This window comes from Miniopterus natalensis, chromosome 15 (assembly GCF_054644295.1).
Source record: "Miniopterus natalensis isolate mMinNat1 chromosome 15, mMinNat1.hap1, whole genome shotgun sequence".
NCBI lineage: Eukaryota > Metazoa > Chordata > Mammalia > Chiroptera > Miniopteridae > Miniopterus > Miniopterus natalensis.
The window spans coordinates 44,276,361-44,297,785 of NC_142095.1; the positions used below are offsets into that span (position 1 = coordinate 44,276,361).

Here is a 21,425-nt window from a genome sequence, read left to right on the forward strand (position 1 = left end):
AGAATCTGACAAACTAAATGGATCCAGAGACACTGATGCAGACAACAGACGATCGTATTTCAGAGGAAAGAGGGTAGGGGGGTGGAGGATGGGAAGAGATTAACCAAAGAAGTTATGTGCATATATGCATAACCCATGGACACAGTCAATAAAGGGGTGAAGGCCTAGGGAGGGGGTGGGAGTGAGGTGGAGGGAGTCAATGGGGGGAAAGATGGGACACCTGTAATACTTTCAACAATAAAGATAAATTAAAAAAAAAAAAGAATATAGAGCAATTCAGTATCAAAACTGACCTGTTTTTTTGTTTTTTTTTTAAGTTCCCTGCTTGTGAATTCAGTTGTAATAGCAAAATGCTTCAGCTATGCTATCGGTGTGTTCATGCCTCTAAGTTCTCCAGGTGCCTTGAATATACTTTAGATTTATCACCTTCTCAAATGATCATTTCCTACTTGAAACAAGAACTTGCCCTCCCTAGCCCCCCGCTCCATAACTGATCAGGTGAGGGACAAGCCAAATCAGTTTTATATATTTTTTTGCAAGTGACAGAAAAATCCAATTTGAACTGGCTTAACAATAAAAGGAATTTATTGGCTTGAAAACATCCTGGGGTAGACCCAGCTTCAGGTAAGGCTGTAATCAGCACTCAGATAACATCACCACAACTGAATAACTTTTGACTCCAAATCTTGGTTTGAGTTCCTCTGGGTTGGCTCCATGCTCAATCTTGTTCCCCTAATGTCACAAAGAGGTTGCTAAAGATCCGAACCTCACATCATACTATCTCAAGGAAGAGTGAATATCTCCTCTTGTAATGCCCATAGAAGATGGAGAGTCTTTAATCTGAGAATTCTCTCCGAAAGTCTGACTTATGTATGCACCCTGAGCCAATTTCTAAGGCGAGTAACATGCTGCGCTGAATTGCTTAGGCCTGAGTTATGTCCTCCACACCAGAGGCTGGGCGTAGAGGTCTGCTAGATCACGGGAACATGAATTGGTCTGCCAATTCTGGGTGGCAAAAAATAATATGTCTAGTACATGGGCACCTGACTCAAAGTCAACCAACAGGTTCTATTAAAAGGCCAGTAATCAACCAGATTTATTCTCTTAAGCAGTTGAACTGAGAGATATTGAGATTGTGATTAGTGGTGGAGCTGAAACAGTAAGATCATGGGTGGCTGCCATATGGGCCCAGGTGAAAGCAGAATAGGACCCCTGACAAAGATGAGAGAGAGAGAGAGAGAGGGAGGGAGGGAGGGAGAGGTGAGAGGGAAGGATGGGGAAGGGAAGAGAAGAGTAGGGAGTAAGCTGTCTAGCATCACAGGGAAGGAGCTTTGACTTTTATTGGTTTTCTAGTTCCCACATTATCTAGTTAATCCTTTTGCCTTCTGGTTCCTTGAGGTTCTCTTATTTTCCTTTCAATAGCTCCCCTTACCCACTAGTTAGCTAGAAGGGTATTTCTTCTTTGACACCACAAAGCTTCGCTCACATTCGCATAGTGGATCCTCTATATAGACTTGGAGATGCGTTTTTGCTATGTCAGTCTTTTTCCTACCCAGAGGCCATCATAAGTGTTTCGCTTTCCTCCTGCCTCCCTCGGTAACTCTCAGCCATCTTGTCACTTTCCATATTTCATCTCGAAATTTAACTTCCCTAGGTTGGGTCCTCTACTGTATTTTTAGCTCACTTTCTTGGTAACACTTATTATAATTACTTAATATTTTGTAAAATTTATTTGTTCAATGTCTCTATCTCCTTCTGGGCCACTAGGCAGGACCATACCTATCTTGATACCTCTGTTGAATTCTTGATCTCAAATAATGTTTGGCACACAGTAAATATTCAATACATATGAGTTGAATAAAATGAATGGATGGCTTGTCAAAATGTCCATGTTAAATATCAATGCAGCTAAAGCTTATTCGTGAGGAGGAGGTGAAGAGGTGATGAATTAGGTTCTGGAAGAACACTGAGATTCTGCTTTTCCACGTACATGTTTCCGGGGATCTGAAATCCACCAGCGTCTTGAGTGCCAATTCCTCTGGAACCTCTTGGTACAATCATTTCCTACTTTACGGTTGGGCTCAACCCACTGTGTGGTGCTTTCCAAACACACTGTGAGTGAATGAAAGGGAGAAGCAGGATGGATGCCTCTGAGATGAGATGATAGGCAGGTGAGCTCAATAGGAGCTATTCATGATTCAGTGCAAGAGTCTTGTTTCCCTAAAACTTCTACATGGTTGACTTGATTTTTATCTTTCTTGGATTCAATCAGGGCACAGCTATGAACCTGAAAAACTTGAGTACCCTTTATGGCAGGTATGGAAATGTGAGGACTTGGCTGCTGGGCCATCATCACTCGGAAAACATTTAATGCCACCAACACTGTGCCTGGCACAGTGTTAGGCACAGGATAGTTGTGATGTGAAGATACAGACTGTTCTGCAGCTTGCAGCTAGTGAGGAAAAAGATCTATGAGGAAGCATAAAGTTGCTGTTGTAATGGAAGTCCATGAGATGTGAACTCTTCCAGAAAGAATTAGGGTGACTCCCCAGAGGAGGTGACCCTTCAGCTAAGAGTCTGATCGATGGCGAAGAGTTTTCCTCCAAGCTGAGTTGGTTGAGTCAAGGCCACTGCTATCTTCTCCTTTTCATGGAAAATATAACTGGTAATCACGAATCTAAGAAGGTGTACATAACTACATGGTCACAAAATACTTCCCCATCTCCTTTTGAACATGGCTCCTCATGAGAGTAAAGGGAAAAATGAAGTAGGTTAATTCATGGTCCAATAGTGGCCTCTAAGGCTGTGTTAAAGGAGCCCAAACAGCACAGGCTATATCCCAACAGCCTTCAGGCGGCTACACTGACCTCTTTTCTCCTTATAGTGGAGCACAAACCTCATAATTATGTGGGATTCTTGGACAGCTGGGTAAATCGTATCTCTGATTTTTACTGACGGCTACTGGCCTTACAGTTGCCATGGAGACAGCGAGAAAGCCATCATGTCTATGAAGTGTGTTCTTTCCTGCTCACCAGCCTGAGAGACCTTACCATCAAGTGCAGACCCTTTAATCACACTCATTTTCAGAAATCACTCAAGGCCTTTTAACTCTACAGTCTTGCAGCTTTGGAAGAACACCCAGTGGTCACTGACTATTACTCTGGCCCAAAGTTAGAGTCCAGCAGACTTTTATGCAGCAGAATATTGGAAAAACCCAAAGAATGATGACTCCTCTCTGAAGCTGGACAGTTCCTAATGACATCATAAAAGCAGGCTCATAAAACTGAATTGTGCAAGGGAAAACAAGGCCATTTTTCTGCCCTCAGTACTTACACCTTGAGAAGAAATAGCACTGTGTCAATCTAAGCAGAGGTTCTTGAGGGGAGCTTTCAGCAGCAGACCCATCCCAAACACATCTCAAAGCTGAAGTTGTGCCAAACTAAGGAAAACAGAGTTGTCTCTCTCGACTGCTGCTTTCCCAGGCGTAAGAGTAAATTAGCCTCGACAAAAGGATTGCTTTTCATACTGTTGTATGAAAGACATAGCATAAGGTTGAGCCAAGGCTTCCAAAGAAAAACCTTGCTAGACATTTATTTTCATTTTGGGTTGATAACATTCCTCAATGCAGATGGCCTTCCAAGGACAATTGCTACCAGGCGAGGGTATACTCGGCAACATTGAGGGATTTGGGGAACATCTTGAAAAATAGCATTTGAAAGTGCTAACAGCTCTGTCAGCCATTTGCTTTGCTTTCCTGCCTTTGCATTTTTACCCACAGAGGAAGAAGGAGGTACGTGTAAAAGCTGACAAGGGTACCCCCACTCAGACAGAGGATCATCAGACCCCAAGGGCTCAGATGACATGTACTGGCAGACAATCAGAAGGAACGAGGTGGCAGAACACTTGCTAGGCGCGGGAGCTCACCAACTGGTGCAGCTACTCAATTCCACCTCTCAAGTGCTTCCTGAGCCCCCGTCATGTGCCCGGTAGTATGGCTGTTACTGGGAATAAAGGGGTCAGCAGAGAGGCAATGGTATTGGGGGGGGGGCATGACAGAAAGCAACCAATTAGGCACCATGTGACACATGAAGTACCAGAGGCATGCATGCACAGGGTACAAAAGTCACCAGCAAACCGTATCCAGTCCACGTCAGTGAAACCGACTTCACCTACTTCGAGTCCTGGGTCTGCTCCTTACTAGCTGTGTGACTTTAGGTAGGTTTCTTAATCTGTCTGAAATTTAGTTTCCACATTTAAAATGGGGATATAACAAATCTCATAAAGTGGATTCTGAAGAGTAAGAAATAATAACAAACTTAAATACTTTTGACTACTGACTATGTGCATGTGTGTGGGTCCATGCATGTAGGGATATACATACACCACATATCCATATATGTATACATATACACATATACTCATACCCATATACATATTCACATATGCACAGATATATACACACACATATGCATTTACATATATACATATACACATATCCATATACATACACACATATCCATTAACAATGATGTTGACTATAGTAAAGATCATGATACCAGCTGGCGATTACTGAGTGTTAACTGTGTACTGGGCACTAGTCTAAGCAGATGACATGTTACCTCGTTTAATTTCTCCAACAACCCACCGAGGCTGGTGTTATTATTTATTCCTACCTTCTGGATGAAAATGAGGCTTAGAAATTAAATCAATAATTAGTAGAAAACTGTTTGAAACCCAGAGCCCACGTTCTTAGCTACCATACGCTAGGGTGGAACTATCTGGCCCCAAGGGACAGAGCTCTCAGCACGGCGACCCTCCACGCATCGCCTCACGTCCCAGCATTTCGGGAGGGCTGGTGGCAGCTCATCCTCCACAGCAGTGGCCGTTGCACTGTTAGCAGTGAACGTGGACGGTGGGCGTGGGGTGGGGTGCGGGGAGTGTGGGGGAGGGCCAGGCACGAGAGAAAGGAGGTCTTGGCAGACGTTAGAAGGCCTCTCGGGCCAGGCGTCATGGTTTCCTGGATTGGCTTCTTTACTCAAACCCTTCTTCGAGAGGCTGGGTCTTACCTCCTCGGTCTTTATCTACCGGATGGGCTTCCCGTCACTGGGCTAAAGCTCAGAGGACCTCCTTGGCATTGAGGCTTTTCCTTGAACTCAGATTTCCCTGGGTTCTTAGCTGCCTGACGAGGGCCAGGGTCAGGGGCACGCTCCCTGTGCAGTTCACTGCACCCCTTCGTGACGCAGGCTGGATGCAGGCACAGCAAAATCAATTTACTAGCCAGGAGCAGTATCGTTCTCGGGTAGGAGAGGAATCCATGTGTGTCTGATTTGGGGCACTGTATGGAGCAGAACTTTCCCACCAGGGAAATATTGGGACATTATTTCCTTCCTGGGGGTATATCTTCGTCAACATCTGCAAAGGGACCATGGAAGGAGGCGGGAATTTTGCTCTGCAGAGAACAGGGGTCTAAATGGCAACTTCATATTTAAATGATAGCTTGAAAAAACAGCAGTGTTTGACATCCACTCCTCTGCCACTAATACATCAAAAGCTGTATTATTTGTCTTATCTAATTAGCTCAAGAATTTTGGAATTTTACCCTAAAACACGGCCAAAAGAACTGGCAAACATCACAGCAGCAGGATGCCACAATCTGCCTGTGTAAGTTCCAATGTCATCTTCTGATCACAGAATTTAAATAACTTAGACTTAGTTCCTGGGTGAAATCTAGGGACCCTTTAATATCCACATGATAGGATTTGGAAAAACACCTGAACAGAGATTAAGAAGTCTTTTCTACGAGATTAAAAAAATTACATTTAGATCTCATGGAACTTTGCAGGCAGCATATGTCTGGTGCTCACAGCGAGGGCTTGGGCAGCTGTCCCTGTCTGATAACTTGTGAGGTGTTGGTGTGACTGAATTGATAGATTGTGGTGTCAGGACTGTGGGAAGAGAAAAGCCACCTTGCACTGGCCTCCCTTTTCTTCTAAGAAGAAAAGCTGAACATGTGCCTTTCATACGGGGATAAGGATGAGAGAGCTGGAGGCAGAGCAGCCATGGACCCTGCAACCTTTTTTCCAGATTCCAAGGAAATCAAAGTAGGAAGGATTCAGAACTCCAGGAGCCAGTTCTGGCTGATGCTATTGCTTCATTTGGCCTCTGGATAAACTGAAGGGAATACATAGCAAAGTTTAGTGGAAGAGAGAAAGCAGTTTCCTGGAGGGGCCACCATCAGGGAGATGGTTCTATCCAGGAGTAACTCCCTGTCTATCATCTGACCACTCAAAAGAAAGAGCTTGAAACTTGGATTATAGCACTCACTTTCTACTTCCCAGCTGAGTGAACTTGGGCACCTCACTTAAACTCTTTGATGTGCCCAAAATGGGGAGAATTACTGTAACTCCCAGGATTGTCACAGGTCTAAAGGAACTCTCAAGTTTAGGTGAAATTGCACAGCCTGACACATTTAATAATGATGATTAGCGGGGCGATGAGGTTGGGATGAGTTAAGGTGAAGGCCTGGGTGAAGGGCATGCTGGAGCCGTGGACTGGCATTTTGTAATGGTCATGTGTGCATTCCGGTCACCTGGTGACCTCGGCCAAGTCCTCTGATATCTCTGCTCAGCCTCCTCTATGAAATGGGATTAATGATAGTGCCCTTTTCATAAGGTTATTGGAGGGCCAGATAGGCTATCAAACACAAAATGTTTAGAAGAGGGTCTGGCGCATAGTAAACCCCATGCAAGTGATAGTTATTAATTTTGGGCATACCTTGGGGTGTCTCCCTATTCATAGTGACCACTTCACCCACAGCCTGACCCCTCAGGTACCAGCCTCACCCTCAGTGGTGCATGCCCAGCACCCATGTGTTCAGTGAGGCCCTCACTCCCTTTCCACAGTGGATTAGTTCATTGGCTCCAGGGTTTGGCCCTTCAACAAAGTCAGGCCAAATCAAAGGCCTGACTCTTGAAATTCTAAAGTTGAAGGCGACAGTAGAAAAAGGGGAAAGGGAGATAGGGAGAAGATTTGAGAGAGAGACTGATTGGCTAAATGATTCCCTATTTGGCCATACTGGAAACATGAAGAGCTATGTAGCAGCCATGTTTCCCATCTGAGAAGCAAAAAAGCTGGGGAAATTGCAGAGAAAGAAGCAATAATGAATGAAACAAACAGAGTTAAGAGATGAGGGAAGTCCTGACTACTTGGAGGCCCCTGGTTCCAGTTCCTTTGGGTTTTGGCTTCATCTTGCCCATGGGCTCTTACATCCCTAGAATTAATCCCTTCTGTTACATAAGCTTCCTCTAGTTGGTGCCTCTAACTTTCAATCAAAATGTTCTGTCTTTTAATTCAGAGAACAGAGTGCATTATGTATGGATGACATCTATATCCAGGAATTTCTGGTTATGGTATTTACAGGAGCTGATGTTCAGCCATATGGGTTGAACTGCACAGCCTCACTAAAATTCACTGTGATGCCAGAAATAGGAAAACCAGGCATGCTGAAAGATGAGAGGTGGAGGTGGCTTGTTTCAGTGTGTCTTCGTGAATTAGCCAATATCCGATACCTTGATATTTTATTTTATTTTTAGTAGATGGGCTATATCTCAATTTCAGTATTAGCCAAGCTAGTTTTAGGCAAAAAAAATAAAAATAAAAAATGTGTTTTTCTTGGAATCCATCTAAACTGAGGGAAAAAAAGTTCTGCAGCTGAGTCTCAAGAACAAGTGGATCCAGGGACTTGAACATTCTGAGGATTTCAGTACATTTCCTGTCTAGGTTTCTTTCTACATGTTGGCTTCATTCTTTCCTCTTCTTTTCCCTACATAAAAGAATTAAAAATGTCTTCAGACATCTTTCTGCCACTAAAAGGCACACTCCTGTTGGTGCATAGTTTATAGGTCCCAGGGACAGGATTTATCGGTTTAGTTGCATTGGGTATCCAGTTCTGGACCAATCACAGGACAGGCTGAAAAATGTGACTGGTTCCTCTTAGGTGAAGAGCTCACTTCCAGGACCAACTACCTGTGGTAAGAATGAGCACTGCAGAAGACAGTCAGTTTTGCAGAGAACAGGAGAAAATACTAGGCAGACTCTCATAAAAATTCTCTATACCCTAAATGTTTGAGGGACCTTCCATCTACTTTGAAATTATTCCCCATTCTCTGTAAATAATGATCAGTATTCACTTTAACTGCCTATTTCATTACTTAAGAAAGTCTAGTTCTCAGTTGTTAATAAGATCTCCTTGGTATCAGAATGTCTGGTGGTGTGGGCTGGAGAGAGGGCTCTTTGACCTACTGTTCAGAGATGAGCAACTTGGATCATTATGTAACTGGGGTTCATCCGTGGTCTTTTTAAAATTAAAATTAGCCTACACTAGGTTCTGAAATTATCATGTTAAACCTCAAAGTAAAGAAAACGACTAACAAAGGTGCCATGGTCTTGTTTTGGAAGTGTGTGTGTGTGTGTGTGTGTGTGTGTGTGTGTGCATGCGCGTAAGTGTGAGTGATTTTCTTTAAATGGGATGAATACCTAGTTTGGAATGTGATTGTCCCCTAAAGGCAGGGCATGCCCCGAATGACCTCCATTTTATGTATAATCCACTGAGGAGACATGAGTTTGCAGAAGTAAATTCTAAAGCCTTATTGATACTCCTAAGTTAAGCAGGGTTTTCGAACAGAAGAGCCTTTTACACTACCTTTAGCTAAATGCATAACTGTATACTATTTTTAACCACAAGACTAACTCTACTATAAACTTTGAAGGTGTCCAAATATAAGATATGAAACATTTCAATAAAACTGTTTGAGCACAAAGATGGTTTACGTGCTTCTTGGAATCTCTCTTCAGTTTCCCTTCCAGTAGGATTTCTTTCCACGTGTCCATCCATGTCCTGAGACACTTCTTTCCATAAAGAGAAAGGTTGAAGGCCAAGCTCCACTCTCTGCCCATCCTCCCTACCAGCTCCCACAGCTCCTACCGTCACATGCACACATGGCCTGTCGCTGCCATCGAATAAGTAAGATCGGTTATTTAAAATTTTGGTCTTTTGTTCTTCATAGATGTTCTCTGTATTAAGTACGATTTTTAAAAGATTGCATTGAACTAGTATATGTTTTTACTAATGCATTTGGTCCCTCACTTTTAAATTTTGCACCTGAGGTGAGTGCCTCACCCTTGTTCCAACTCTAATATTTAGACAGACTTGAGTTAAGGGTTCAGTGTAGCCTCCTAACAGTTCCTCAGTCTGAATTTCCCCTCTCCAAAATGAGAGTGATAAATGAAATGCCCTTGTAGGGTAGCTTTGAGAATTGAATGAGCTAGTACATGTAAAACACACGTGTGCTTGACACAGAGTCAGCAATCAATACACACTGCCAGCACTACTGCTGTTAGTAATAGCACAGATGGCAGGGATAGCAATAATACTTAGGCAAACAGTCATCAATAGTAGGATCTAATCCCAATCCTGGAAAATTCCAACCTACTGGGAGACTCAGACACGTAAACAGATCATCACCACTCAATGAACTGCTATAATAAAGGTTCACATGTGGCATGAAGAAAGCACTAAAGTGGGAAGGACCAACTGCCAAGCTCTCAGAGAAGGGGTTTTAAGTTGAGTACTGACGGCTGAGTCGGAGGAAAGAAGAAAGGTCATTCCAGGTTGAAACACCAGTGGGCACAAAGGCAGTGCGGCTGGAAAAGCCTGGGATGCTCAGAGGGAGGCCTTCTCTGTAGCTGGAATGGGGAGTTCTGGTGGGAGAGAGGTGGGAGGTGATGCTAATAAGGAAGGGCATGGTCTATGGATTAAGAGCCTTGGGTACCATTCTAAAGAGGTAATGCTTTGTTTTGGGGGGATAATAGGGGGTTCTATTGAAGGATTTTTGAGGCTCTGATTTGAGTGTTCATATATAAGTTTTAGAATGGCAACTGCATGAAGAATGGACAGGAGAGGGGGAGGGACTGGAGCCAGGGATGCCCATTAGGAGGCTATTTTAAGATTCAGGAGTAGGAGCTGAGGGTCTGCGTAAAGCACTAGCGGTGCTGCTGGAAGGCAGCGCAAGATCTGAGCCACGTCTGGGAGGTGGACCCAGTGAGCCAGGGGGTGGGTGGTGTGCAGCGCTGCGGGGAGGGACTGGATGGAGGGCAGCGAGGAAGGGCGAGTGTAGGCATATGTCTGCGGTGGGCGGGAGGAGATGGGGAGTCCGAGTTTGAACAGGCTCCACTTGAGACGCCAGGGCCTGGCCAAGCTGGAGTGCTCAGCAGCCAGTGGAAGTGCCGGCTGGACTCAGAAGAAAGGAGAGGCTGGAGGAAGTATGGGCGATGCACGCGCTACGTCTGGGGGAGCTGCCCTAGAAAGGGGCGCAGGGGCCCAATCAGAGCGATTGTCTTCATCTTCCCTCGCCTCTGCTTTCAGTTTTATCTTTTTTATTTTTTACTTTTTTGTGAATCCCCGCCTGAGGATATTTTTTCCATTGTTTTTTCAGTGAGAGTAGGAAGGAGAGACGGAGGGGGGAGAGAGAGAAAGAGAAACATCGACGGAAGAGAGACACATTGACTGGTTGCCTCCCGCACATGCCCCAACCCGGGGCGGGAGCGAACCCACAACCCAGGTACGTGCCCTTGACTGGGAATTGAACCCAAAACCCTTTGGCCCGTGGGCTGACGCTCTAACCACTGAGCAGCACCAGCCTGGGCTCAGTTTTATCTTTTGATGACCCTTAATAATCTGTGTCTTCCCCTGTGGGACTTTGGCCTGGTCCCCCAGCACACGTCCCCAGTTTCCTTACCCTGGCTATCTGGTCTGCCATTTGGAGTCGTCCATCCAGCTCTCGTCGGATCTGTGCTGCCTGCTCATCCGGATTGTCCAGCTGCGAGAAACACAAACATGGAGACTTTCAGTCTGAGTCACAAAAGCCAATAAACTCCCAACTTTCCATCTCACTCCCCCACTCTGGGCTCTACGGACAGGTTTCACTAGAAGTAAAATTTCTTGTAACAGACAGATCCAGTTTGAATGAAATCCCATGTTAAATTCTTTTGGGCAGAGTGTGAAGTGGTTGGCAGTGCTAAGAAAGACACCTGAATGAGCCTGTACAAGAATCACTTGGGAACTGCCAGGCAGCAGTGTTTCTAATGAGGCCCCATGCAGCACTTCTGTTTTGGTTCAATGGAGAAAGTGCTTACACGGCAGATATGCAAGGAAGGAGATGGTAATGTAACTATTAATAATGTATGGAGCAGAGTGTGTATCCATAGTGCCTACATGGCACATATTCTGCTGCTCTCCCACCCCTGGACCATGAAAGGTTAATCAATCGTTGCTTCCCTTCTCACTGAGCCTTCTCAACCAGCTCTCCAGAAGGCCCCTGCCCCTCAGCTGGTGATGATATCTAAGCTGAAATCAGTGCTGGTCTTCCATGATTGTTAGAGCAATTAGGATATAGGGATCAGAAACCCCAAGCATAAATGAATCCAGATAATTCCCTACTATCTCTGATTTCAGTTTTCCCATCTACAGAATGAAGGGGGTGTTTATGTAATCTGCATCTTTTTCACATCCTCCTGTTAATCTATGGAAGAGATTGGCAATCATTTCTGTACAGGGCCATATAATTAATATTGTAGGTTTTGAGGGCCATAGATAGAGCTCTGTTGCAATGACTCAACTCTTGTAATGAAGTGTGAAAAGAGCCATGAACAATATGTAAGTAAATGAGCACTGCTGTGTTCCAATAAAATTTTATGTACAACAACAGGTGGCGGGCCATAACTGCTGATCCCTGCCCTGTGAACTGAAGTTCTCTCTTTATTTCCAAGCAGCTTAGAGTCATCCTTCAAACTGTAATTGAGTCTGCTTTGTTCAGTAATTTATGATTTAATCATAGTAAAGGTTAATAAGTTGGGAGGAAAAGCGAACAGGATGGGCTTTCTTCTTCGTTTTAGTGTATATTAACTCACAACAAAAAGTGGCCTAAGAAGTCTCTGAGGTTCCTAAGTTCCTTTTTTTTATAAGCCACTTTTATTTATAAATTTGAAAATGATAAAATTGTTATTCATAAATTTAAAAATGAAAACCCAGCTTCATGCTAAAAAAATAATCTCCTATATGCTATGAAGTGATATAGAAGTTATTTGTACTAAGATGTAAATAAGATCACTAGAAAATGTATGGTCATACTTTGGAAGTATCATGACTAGTCTCTGTTTTACAAAACATATAGATGTTTTTACAAAACATCCACCTGGCTTTATGCTGTGCATTTTTTATCGCCCTGTTATATTCAGGAGTAGCCTTATCTTTTCCTTTCCACAGTTTTGAGGAGCAGGGCTATTTCCTAGACAATAAAGACTGCAAATTTTGGCAATATATTCTATGGTAACATTTCCTAAAGAGTGTTCTGCTTAACATCAATGTTATTGGATACTCTAGAAGAAAGGGTTTCAGAAGGGCTCCAGAGAAGTAGTCGAATAAGTTTGGGAAAATTCTGTGTTGAAAGGCATACAATATCTGAGAAGTTCTGCAGTAAGGATATCTATTAGACTTTGACCAACGTGAGATTTTTTAACTTAAATTTAAAGTTTGTATTTTTTGCATAATGTCCAGAGAACATAACTTCTAAATAAAGAGAACCTCTTGAAAACAGTCACATGATTGACCAGTGGTCTATCGATCACTGCTTGCCTTTAGGTGCACATGAAACATGGTATCTTCAATGTTGGTTTTAAGCTCCAATAAGATGTTTTTATTTGATACCCTTGGAAGCCAAACACTTCTTCAGATCCAGGTACAAACCCACTGGGAACACTTGGAAATGTCTTATTCAAAATACACATGCAAAGGAAACATCTGACTACTTCACTGAAAAGCAGCAAAGTGATTTGGTTAGGGGCTAAAGTTGTGAATTCTGTGAGAAGATATGGTGCTGACAGAGGATAAAACTAAAAAGGGACTGGAAAAAACAACAAACAAACAAAGCCCAGAGTGAGTAGAGTAAGGAAATGATAAAGATCAGAGAAGAAGTAAACAAAATAGTGTCTAAAAAACAGTACAAAAGATCAGTGAAACCAAGAGCTGGTTCATTGAAAATATAGACAGGATTGACAAACCTTTAACCAGACTCATCAAAAAAAAAAAAAAGAGAGAGAGAGAGGGGGCCCAAATAAATAAAATCAGAAATGAAGGTGGAGAAGTAACTACTGACAGCAAAGACATACAAGGGATGTAAGAAAATATTACAAATGGCTATGTACAACAAATTGCACAATCTGGGGGAGAAAAAAAAAAAGGTTAAATTCCTAGAAACATACAATCTTCCAAAAGTGAATCAGGAGGCATCAGAGAATTTGAATAGACAGATTATAACTAGTGAAAACGAGGCAAGTATATAAAAAAACTTAAAAAAAATAATAAAATAAAACAACTCCCAACAAATAAAAGTCCTGGACTGGATGGCTTGATAGGTGAATTGTACCAAACATTCAACAAAGAACTAACACCTATCCTTCCTAAACTATTCCCCAAAACTCAAGTGTATAGGAAAACTCTCAAGCTCATTTTTTGAGGACAGCATTCCTCAAAAACCATCCTAATTCCAAAACCAGATAAAGATACTACCAAGAAAGAAAATTATAGACCAATACCCCTGATAAACATAGATGCTAATATCCTCAATAAAACATTAGCAAGTTGAGCTAGCAATACATTAAAAAGATCATATACCATAATCAACTGGGATTTATTCTGAGGAAGCAAGGTTGGTACAATATCTATAAATCAATAAACATGATACATCACATAAACAAAATGAAGAATAAAAATCACATGATCATATCAATAGATACAGAAAAAGCATTTGATAAAATCCAGCACCCACTTATGATTTAAAAAATTCTCAGTAAAGTGGAAATAGAGGGAACATACCTCAATATAATAAAGGCCAGATATGACAAACCCACAGCCAACATCATACTCAATGGGCAAAAATTAAAGCATTTCCCTTAAGATCAGGAACAAGACAGGGATGTCCACTTTCACCACTCTTATTCAACATAGTACTGGAAGTCCTAGCCACAGTGGTCAGACAAGAAAAAAATATAAAAGAAATCCAAATTGGAAAGGAGCAAGGAAAACTGTCATTATTCACAGATGACATGATATTGTACTTAGGAAACCTTAAAGACACCACCATAAAGCTATTATATCAAATAAATGAATTTGTCAAAGTAGCAGGATACAAAATTAATATTCAGAAATCGGTGACAGTTTAATATACCAATAGTTCATTAACTATCAGAAAGAGAAACTAAGTAAACAATCCCATTTGCTATCGCAACAGAAAAGATAAGGTACCTAAAAATAAATTTAACCAAGGAGGTAAAAGACCTGTACTTGGAAAACTGCAGGACATTGAAGAAAGAAATAGAGGAAGATACAAACAAGTGGAAGCATATATGGTGTTCATGGATTGGAAGAATTAACATCATAAAAATGCCCGTACTACCCAAAGCAATCTATAGATTCAACAAGATTCCTATTAAAATATCAATGGCATATTTATTTCACAGATCTAGAACAAATATTCCAGAACTTTATATGGAACCAAAAAAGACCCTGAATAGCCTCAGCAATTGTGAGAAAGAAGAACAAAGTTAAAAGTATCACAATACCTGATATCAAACTATACTACAAGGCCATTGTAATCAAAACAGCCTGGTATTAGCATAAGAACAGGCATATAGATCAATGGAACAGAATAGACAGCCCAGAAATCAACCCATGTCTATACGGTCAATTAATATTTGACAAAAGAGGCAAGAACATACAATGGAATAAAAACTGTCTCTTCAATAAATGGTGTTGGAAAAATTGGACAGGTACATGCAAAAAAATGAAACTAGTCCACCAACTTACACCATATACCAGAATAAACTAAAAATGGATAGAAGACTTAAATGTAAGTCACTAAACCATAAAAATCCCAGAAGAAAACATAGGCAGAAAAATCTCAGACATCTCTTGTAGCAATGTTTTTGACGATATGTCTTTTAGGTCAAGGGAAACAAAGGAAAAAATAAACAAATGGGACTACATTAAACTAAAAAGCTTCTGCACAGTGAAAGAAACCATCAACAAAATGAACAGGGAACCCACGGTATGGGAGAACATATTCTTCGATGATACATCTGATAAGGAGTTAATTTCAATATATATATATATAGAATGTATATAACTCAACACCAGGAAGACAAACAATCCAATTTTAAAAATGGGCAAAGGACCTGAATAGACACTTCTCCAAAAAGGACATACAGACGGCCAAGAGATATATGAAAAAGTGCTCAGAGAGATGCAAATTAAAACCACAATGAGAGATCACCTCACACCTGCCAGAATGTCTACCATCAACAAATCAATAAACAAGTGCTGGCGAGGGTGTGGAGAAAGGGGAGCCCTGGTACACTGCTGGGAGGAATGCAGACTGGGGCAGCCACAGTGGAAAATAGTATGGAGGTCCCTCAAAAAATATAAAATGGAACTTCCTTTTGACTTAGCAATTCCACTTCTGGGAATATATCCTGAGAATCCTGAAACACCAAACAGAAAGAATATATGCTCCTCTATGTTCATAGCAGTGCTATTTACAATAGCTAAGATCTGGAAACAGCCCAATGCCCGTCAGTATATAAGTAGATAAAAAATCTGTGGTTCATTTACACAATGGAATACTAAGTGGCTGTAAAAAAACACACAAGGAAATCTTACCTTTTGTCACAACCTGGATGGACCTGGAGATTATTATGCTAAGTGAAATAAGCCCATCAGATAAAGATAAATACCATATAATCTCGTTTACATATGGATTCTATTGAACAAGATTAATTAACAAACAAAATAGAAACAGGCACTGGTACGTGGAACAGGCTGACAGCTGTCAGAGGGGAGGGGGAGGGAGGGACTAGATTAGCCAAAAAACATATATACATAACCCACAGGCACAGACAAGTGTGGAGATGGCCAGAGGGAAGGGGGGACAGGGGCTGGGTGGAGGTGGGCAAAGGGGGGAAAACGAGGACATCTGTAATAGTGTCAACAATAAAATAAAGATTAAAAAAACTGAAAAGGGGAAACAGCGTAATAGAACAATCCCAATTGCTAAGTTTTGCAGAGGCATCTGAATCCTCCCACTAGCCCCATGGAATGCAATTAGAAACAGCAGAGAATGCTGGCATTGAAGACTAGGCTAGGTCTACCCCAAACTTCATTCATTGATTCATTGGTTCAGTCATTGATTCATATGATTTCTGTGGACTGTCTTGAAATGCGAAGACACTGGAATACAAAAAAGAACTAGGCAGACCTGCCTCCATGATGCTTAAATCTAGCAAGAACAGGTAAGGTTATTGAACAATTCAGGCACTAAAGAGAAGGAATTAGTATTTACTGATGCCTATATTAGTATTTACTGATTAGTATTTACTGATGCCTATATTAGTATTTACTGATTAGTATTTACTGATGCCTAAATTAGTATTTACTGGTTATTAGTATTTACTGATGCTTATATTAGTATTTACTGATTAGTATTTACTGATGCCTATATTAGTATTTACTGATGCCTATATTAGTATTTACTGATGCTCAGGTACCCCATGACCTACATTTCAGCCTTTTCTAAAGGATCTGAAGAAACAGGTTTTAATGTTAATTCTCCCAAGAAGAGGACTCTGGGGTCAGAAAATGTGCTTCCTCCTGAAACTTTATAACACACGTCAGCAAAATAAAGATTCTGAGAAATCTTGGAGTAAATAAGACTATTTAACTGCATTTAGCTTTGTCTTTCACACAGCTGTACCACTGAAAGCAAATATTCCACACAGCAGTTTGGGAAATGCCACAAACTTTATGAGGTAGGCATCATTATTACCCCATTTTACAGATGAGGAACCTGACTCTCAGTCAAGTTCAGGGCCGTGCCTCAGGTCCCACAGCTGGGAAAGTGCTATGAGCCATTTGAAATGGAGTCTGCACTCCTCAGACTGGAGCTCTTTTACTCTGAGCTATGTTAGCTTCCTTCTTAAATGCCGTTTGGTTTTCTAATTGGTCCTGATAATTAACTAACGCAGTGCCCTCACTTTATTCATTGTACACATGGGTTGATTTCACACTCAGATCCTCCTCTGGAGGGGAAGGCAGAGACATTATCTACCCTTTGTCACCTGTCATGACTGGCTGATTTCTTCTGGGGAGGCTGTAAAAGACTCCCCACCCCCCAAAGAAATTATAACAATGGGTATGTTCTTATCCTGGCTCTGCCACTTAGTAGCTGTGTGATCTTGGGCAGTTACTTAACCTCTCTGTGCTCATCTGCATGATCAGGATAATAATTCTACCTAAGGCTGTCACAAGAATTCACAATGGATATAAAGTGCTCAGCCTAGCGCTCCACACGCAGCAAACCTTCAGGAAATGGTGGCTGCCTTGGTGTTCTTAGGGCAGCTGATGTTGGCTGTATTTCTGACATGGGCCACAACGGGGCGTCAAAGATTCAGAGAATTGGCCAGATGAGACAGAGTTCGCCCTGATGTAGATCTGAGGTCTTCTTTGCATAGTCCGCCCTGGAAAGGGAGGTGATCAGGGGCTCCCGTTTCTTGACAAATTTCTCTTGTTTCTCAGTGTCTTTCACTCTCCCCAGGGTCAAGTCCCTGTGCTCCGTTAGACTTTAATTAGCAGGAGTGAGTGGAAGGCGGACACCGCTGCCTGATAGCTAATGATCTGAAGGGGGATGGAAACGGAAATGCAACCGAAGTTCCCCAAAATAGCCTGCGTGACAGAGGACATCCTCGACCCAAGGGCTCGGCGGCCCACTGTATGAAATCCAAAAATATAGAGAAAAATCAAGTAATTGCCTTCTCGAGTGCTGGAAAGAAAGAGCCAGAGAATGAGCTTCCATGGAAACAAGATTCTGTTTGCTGCACTGGTCTTTTCCACTCAGGCAAGGCAAGGTCAGCCGGCGAGCCAGGCCAAGGGCAAACCTTTCCCATTAACAGCTCATCAGGGTCAAAATATGGACATGGGCATTGAGGCTCTTTACCTAATTAGACAAATAATCTTCCTACTAGCAGAGGTCAAGCAGAGGCAGCGTGGTTGTTTTGATTTGCCAAACAGAGGGAACTCTCTCCCTGGGCTTTTCTTTTAAAGTCACGGGGAACTGAGTCCAGTGCTGCCTAAGTGCAGACAGGTATTGCCTAAGCCATCAGTTCAATCCTGCCCCTAGGTTTGGGAATCTCTGCAGCTCACGGCTGTGTCCCTTCAGTTGATGCAAAGATGAAAGAGCAGGCTAGCAGGCTATGGGGCTGACTTGCACCTGCAGGAACGCCGTGTGGCAGAGGACACGGCCTGGCGGTCCAGCAGAGGGGAGTGTGTGCCCAGCTATATCACTCCCTGGTTGCATGACCTTGTCAAGTCTCTTAACCTCTCTGAGCCTCGTTTCCTCAGTTGCGAAGTGGGGGTCATTTTTATCTTGCACGGCTATGGAAAGGACTACATGAGACCATGTGTGGCATGCTTTGAGGGAAATCAGGCTGACTTGGGTCTAGTCTTGGCTCTGCAGTTTTCTTGTTGGTAAACCTGAGATAAGACACCTACTTCAGCACGTTGCTAGGAAACAAGTTAGATGGTAAGTGTGCGAAGCACTTAGCATGGTGCTGGCACATAGTAGGTCCTATAGTTAGGAAATAGTTTCTAGAATTACCTCTATTTTAGGATGGGCACTCATCAGATGTCAATTCCCTTCCCTGACCTTTGTGACTTATGAAAGAAACCAGACACGGGAATGGGGAGCCCTGGAGTAGACATGCTGGAGGATCCTGGGCCAAAGTCGTGGCCTCTCTGTCACAATCTCTTCACCTGAGACTATGTGCCAGGAGTCTCTGAAAAGCCTAGAGTTATAGTCTGGGGAACATTAGTCCTGCAGATGCTCAACGAGAAGGTTCGGTGGCTAAATGAAGTCTGCTGGCTCCTTCCTCTTCCTGGGGAGCCACAAGCCTACACAAGGCAACATCAAGTGGCCCCACATTCCCTAGCTTATCTGACCAAGCGTGTTATACATTTGAGCACCGCAACAACACATTTCGGGGTATGCTGGTCTACGCAGTTCTCTTGAGTGCTTCCCTTTTCTTGTGTCCACGGACAGGATTTGTGGGGGGGGGGGGGGGGAAGGCCGCAACACTGCTGTGCACATGGATCTGTATCTCAGTAAAAAGGCAGTCGCAGGCGAACGCCCTGTCTGACCTCCAGGGTGACAGGGAAGTCATCAGAGCACCAGGCTTAGAGCCTCCTCATTTACCTCAAAGCCCTGGAGGACTGACCTTGACTGTGTGGCAGGGGGATGTCCTTGAGTGCTGGCTTTCCTGAGGGATGCCTGAGTTCCCCGGTGCTCACATGTTACGATGATATGGAGGTGAGGCAAGCTCTGGACTCTTCCAGTCATTTTTATGGCTGCAAGGCAGCCTTCAGTCAAGCAAAGAGAAGGCATGATTCAAGTATGTGGAGAATTTAAGCAGAAATAGACAGATTACTGGATGCATTATTTGAATAACTGTTCTGCTTTCTGGAAAAATCTATGATAATCAGCCTCAGAGCAAACAGACCCACTTCAGCATAAGGACTAAAATGAAAATGATCCAGAATTGTGCCTGGAAGGAGTGTTAGGAATGATGCAGTAGACTCAGGCTGGCGTGTGGGCCCTGCTGAGCTCTGTGGCCTGTGGGCATCCTGCCCCTTCCAGGATGCTGCCCTGGGTCCCTCGCTGAGGCTTTGGAAAGGCTGCCTCCCTCCTGCTGCCAGGTCTTTGCACATGCTGTTCCTCATGCCTGGAGCACTGCCTTGTGCCCCCCTAGACTGGTCATTTCTGCTGTCCTTAGTCCCTCAGCTTTGCAGCATACTTCTCCTTGAGGCCTCCAAACCTAGCAAGTTGCTCCTGTCACATGCTCTCCAGGCACTATGCAGCTCTCCTTCACTAGCATTTGTCACAACTGTAATTTTACATGTATTCCTGCGATTATTAACAATTACCTACTAACTGTCAGCTGGACTTGGCTCACTTCTGCAACTCTGGAACCTAGCCTGGTGCCAAGTACACAGCAGGCTCTGATGACTGCCTCCCTACTAAAGTACTGACTGAGTTCATTAACTGTGACCTGAAGAGGAAAAATGACCTGCCCACAGTCACACAATGGTCAGTGAGAGAGCTGAGACCAAATTCCCAACCTGCTGTCTCGCAGCTTAGTGGCTGTGTCCTGGGAAGTGCCATTCTCTGCAGAAATTGGGGGAAAATGAAACTTTGCTGGCCTATGCGCAGTCCAGATCCTCATAAAGCCTGCTTAATTCTGGGCTTTGGGGGCTGAGGCAGGTGTGCCGCAAGCAGCTGCAGGGCAGCCACCTGCTCACCTGAGTTTAGCTCAATCTGTTCTCCTTGTTTCCTTCCCATCTGAGCCTGGCCCCTCAGATCCCAGGGACCAGTGTCTCAGAAGAAGGCAGCCAAGAGGTACCGCCAGTGAGGGCGGAGCTACGGGAGGGGGCGGGGCTGTGGCCGAGGGGCGGGGCTGTGGCTGAGGGGGCGGAGCCACTGCGGAGGGGGCGGAGCCCTCCAGGGAAGCGCTCTTACCAGCTGGCTTGACCCTGCTTTTCTCCACAGCCCCACGTTTTTCACCCTCCTTCAGAGACAAGCTGTTCCAGGGGATGCTGCCTTCCCGGGGCTCTGCAGTCTGGAAAGTTACAGCCGGGACAGAGTCAGCCCCAGCCAGGCGATGAGGCTGCCCAAACTCCTGTTTCCAGGGCGAGCCTGGCTGCCACCTCCAAAGCCCTTTCCTCCCTCCCTTACCGCCTGCCTCCCCTCTGTCCTTCTCCAACGTGGAGGTTGTAGAGGTGATTAGCAGGCGCCCCCCTCTCTGCTGTCCAGGATCAAATCCTTGCCTTTCCCTTGCAACCCGAGGGACGCTGAGCAAGTTATTAGATCTTTCTGAGTCTTAGCCTTTAACTTTCCCCCAACTCCCTTAACTCTAAAATGGGAATGATAAGGGTGATAGCTGCCTCTAGGGTTGATAAGAGGTTAGGTGAGATGGCATGTGCAGGACACAGCAGAAGGCAGTCCCTTTCAGTAAATCAGCAGCCAATTAGCCTTGGCTCCTGCAGCCTGAATACCTAACGTAAATTAGCAGGACAGGTTTCCCCCACTTTAAGGTGAGAAACCAAGCTTCAACAGATTAAATAGTTTGCCAGGAGTACCAGAGATAGTTGTCCCTGCACTGAGGGGATAACCCTTAGAACAAAGAGCGGGGATTTTAGAACCAGAAAAATCTAGAAATCAAACCCCTTTCACATCCTCACAGTGTGACCAGGGCCAGGGCACTCAACC

The 21,425-nt window shown here is 43.7% G+C and overlaps 1 protein-coding gene across 2 annotated transcripts in view; it reads right to left on the bottom strand.

Annotated features, from left to right (window-relative positions):
- The window catches only part of CADPS (calcium dependent secretion activator), a 434,238-nt gene that overhangs the window by 236,947 nt on the left and 175,866 nt on the right, over window positions 1–21,425 (bottom strand). For both annotated transcript variants that reach the window (XM_087825065.1, XM_087825064.1), the window contains exon 4: window positions 10,797–10,877. In XM_087825065.1, coding sequence (XP_087681191.1) covers window positions 10,797–10,877 — 81 coding nt within the window. The remainder of the gene's footprint in view (window positions 1–10,796; window positions 10,878–21,425) is intronic.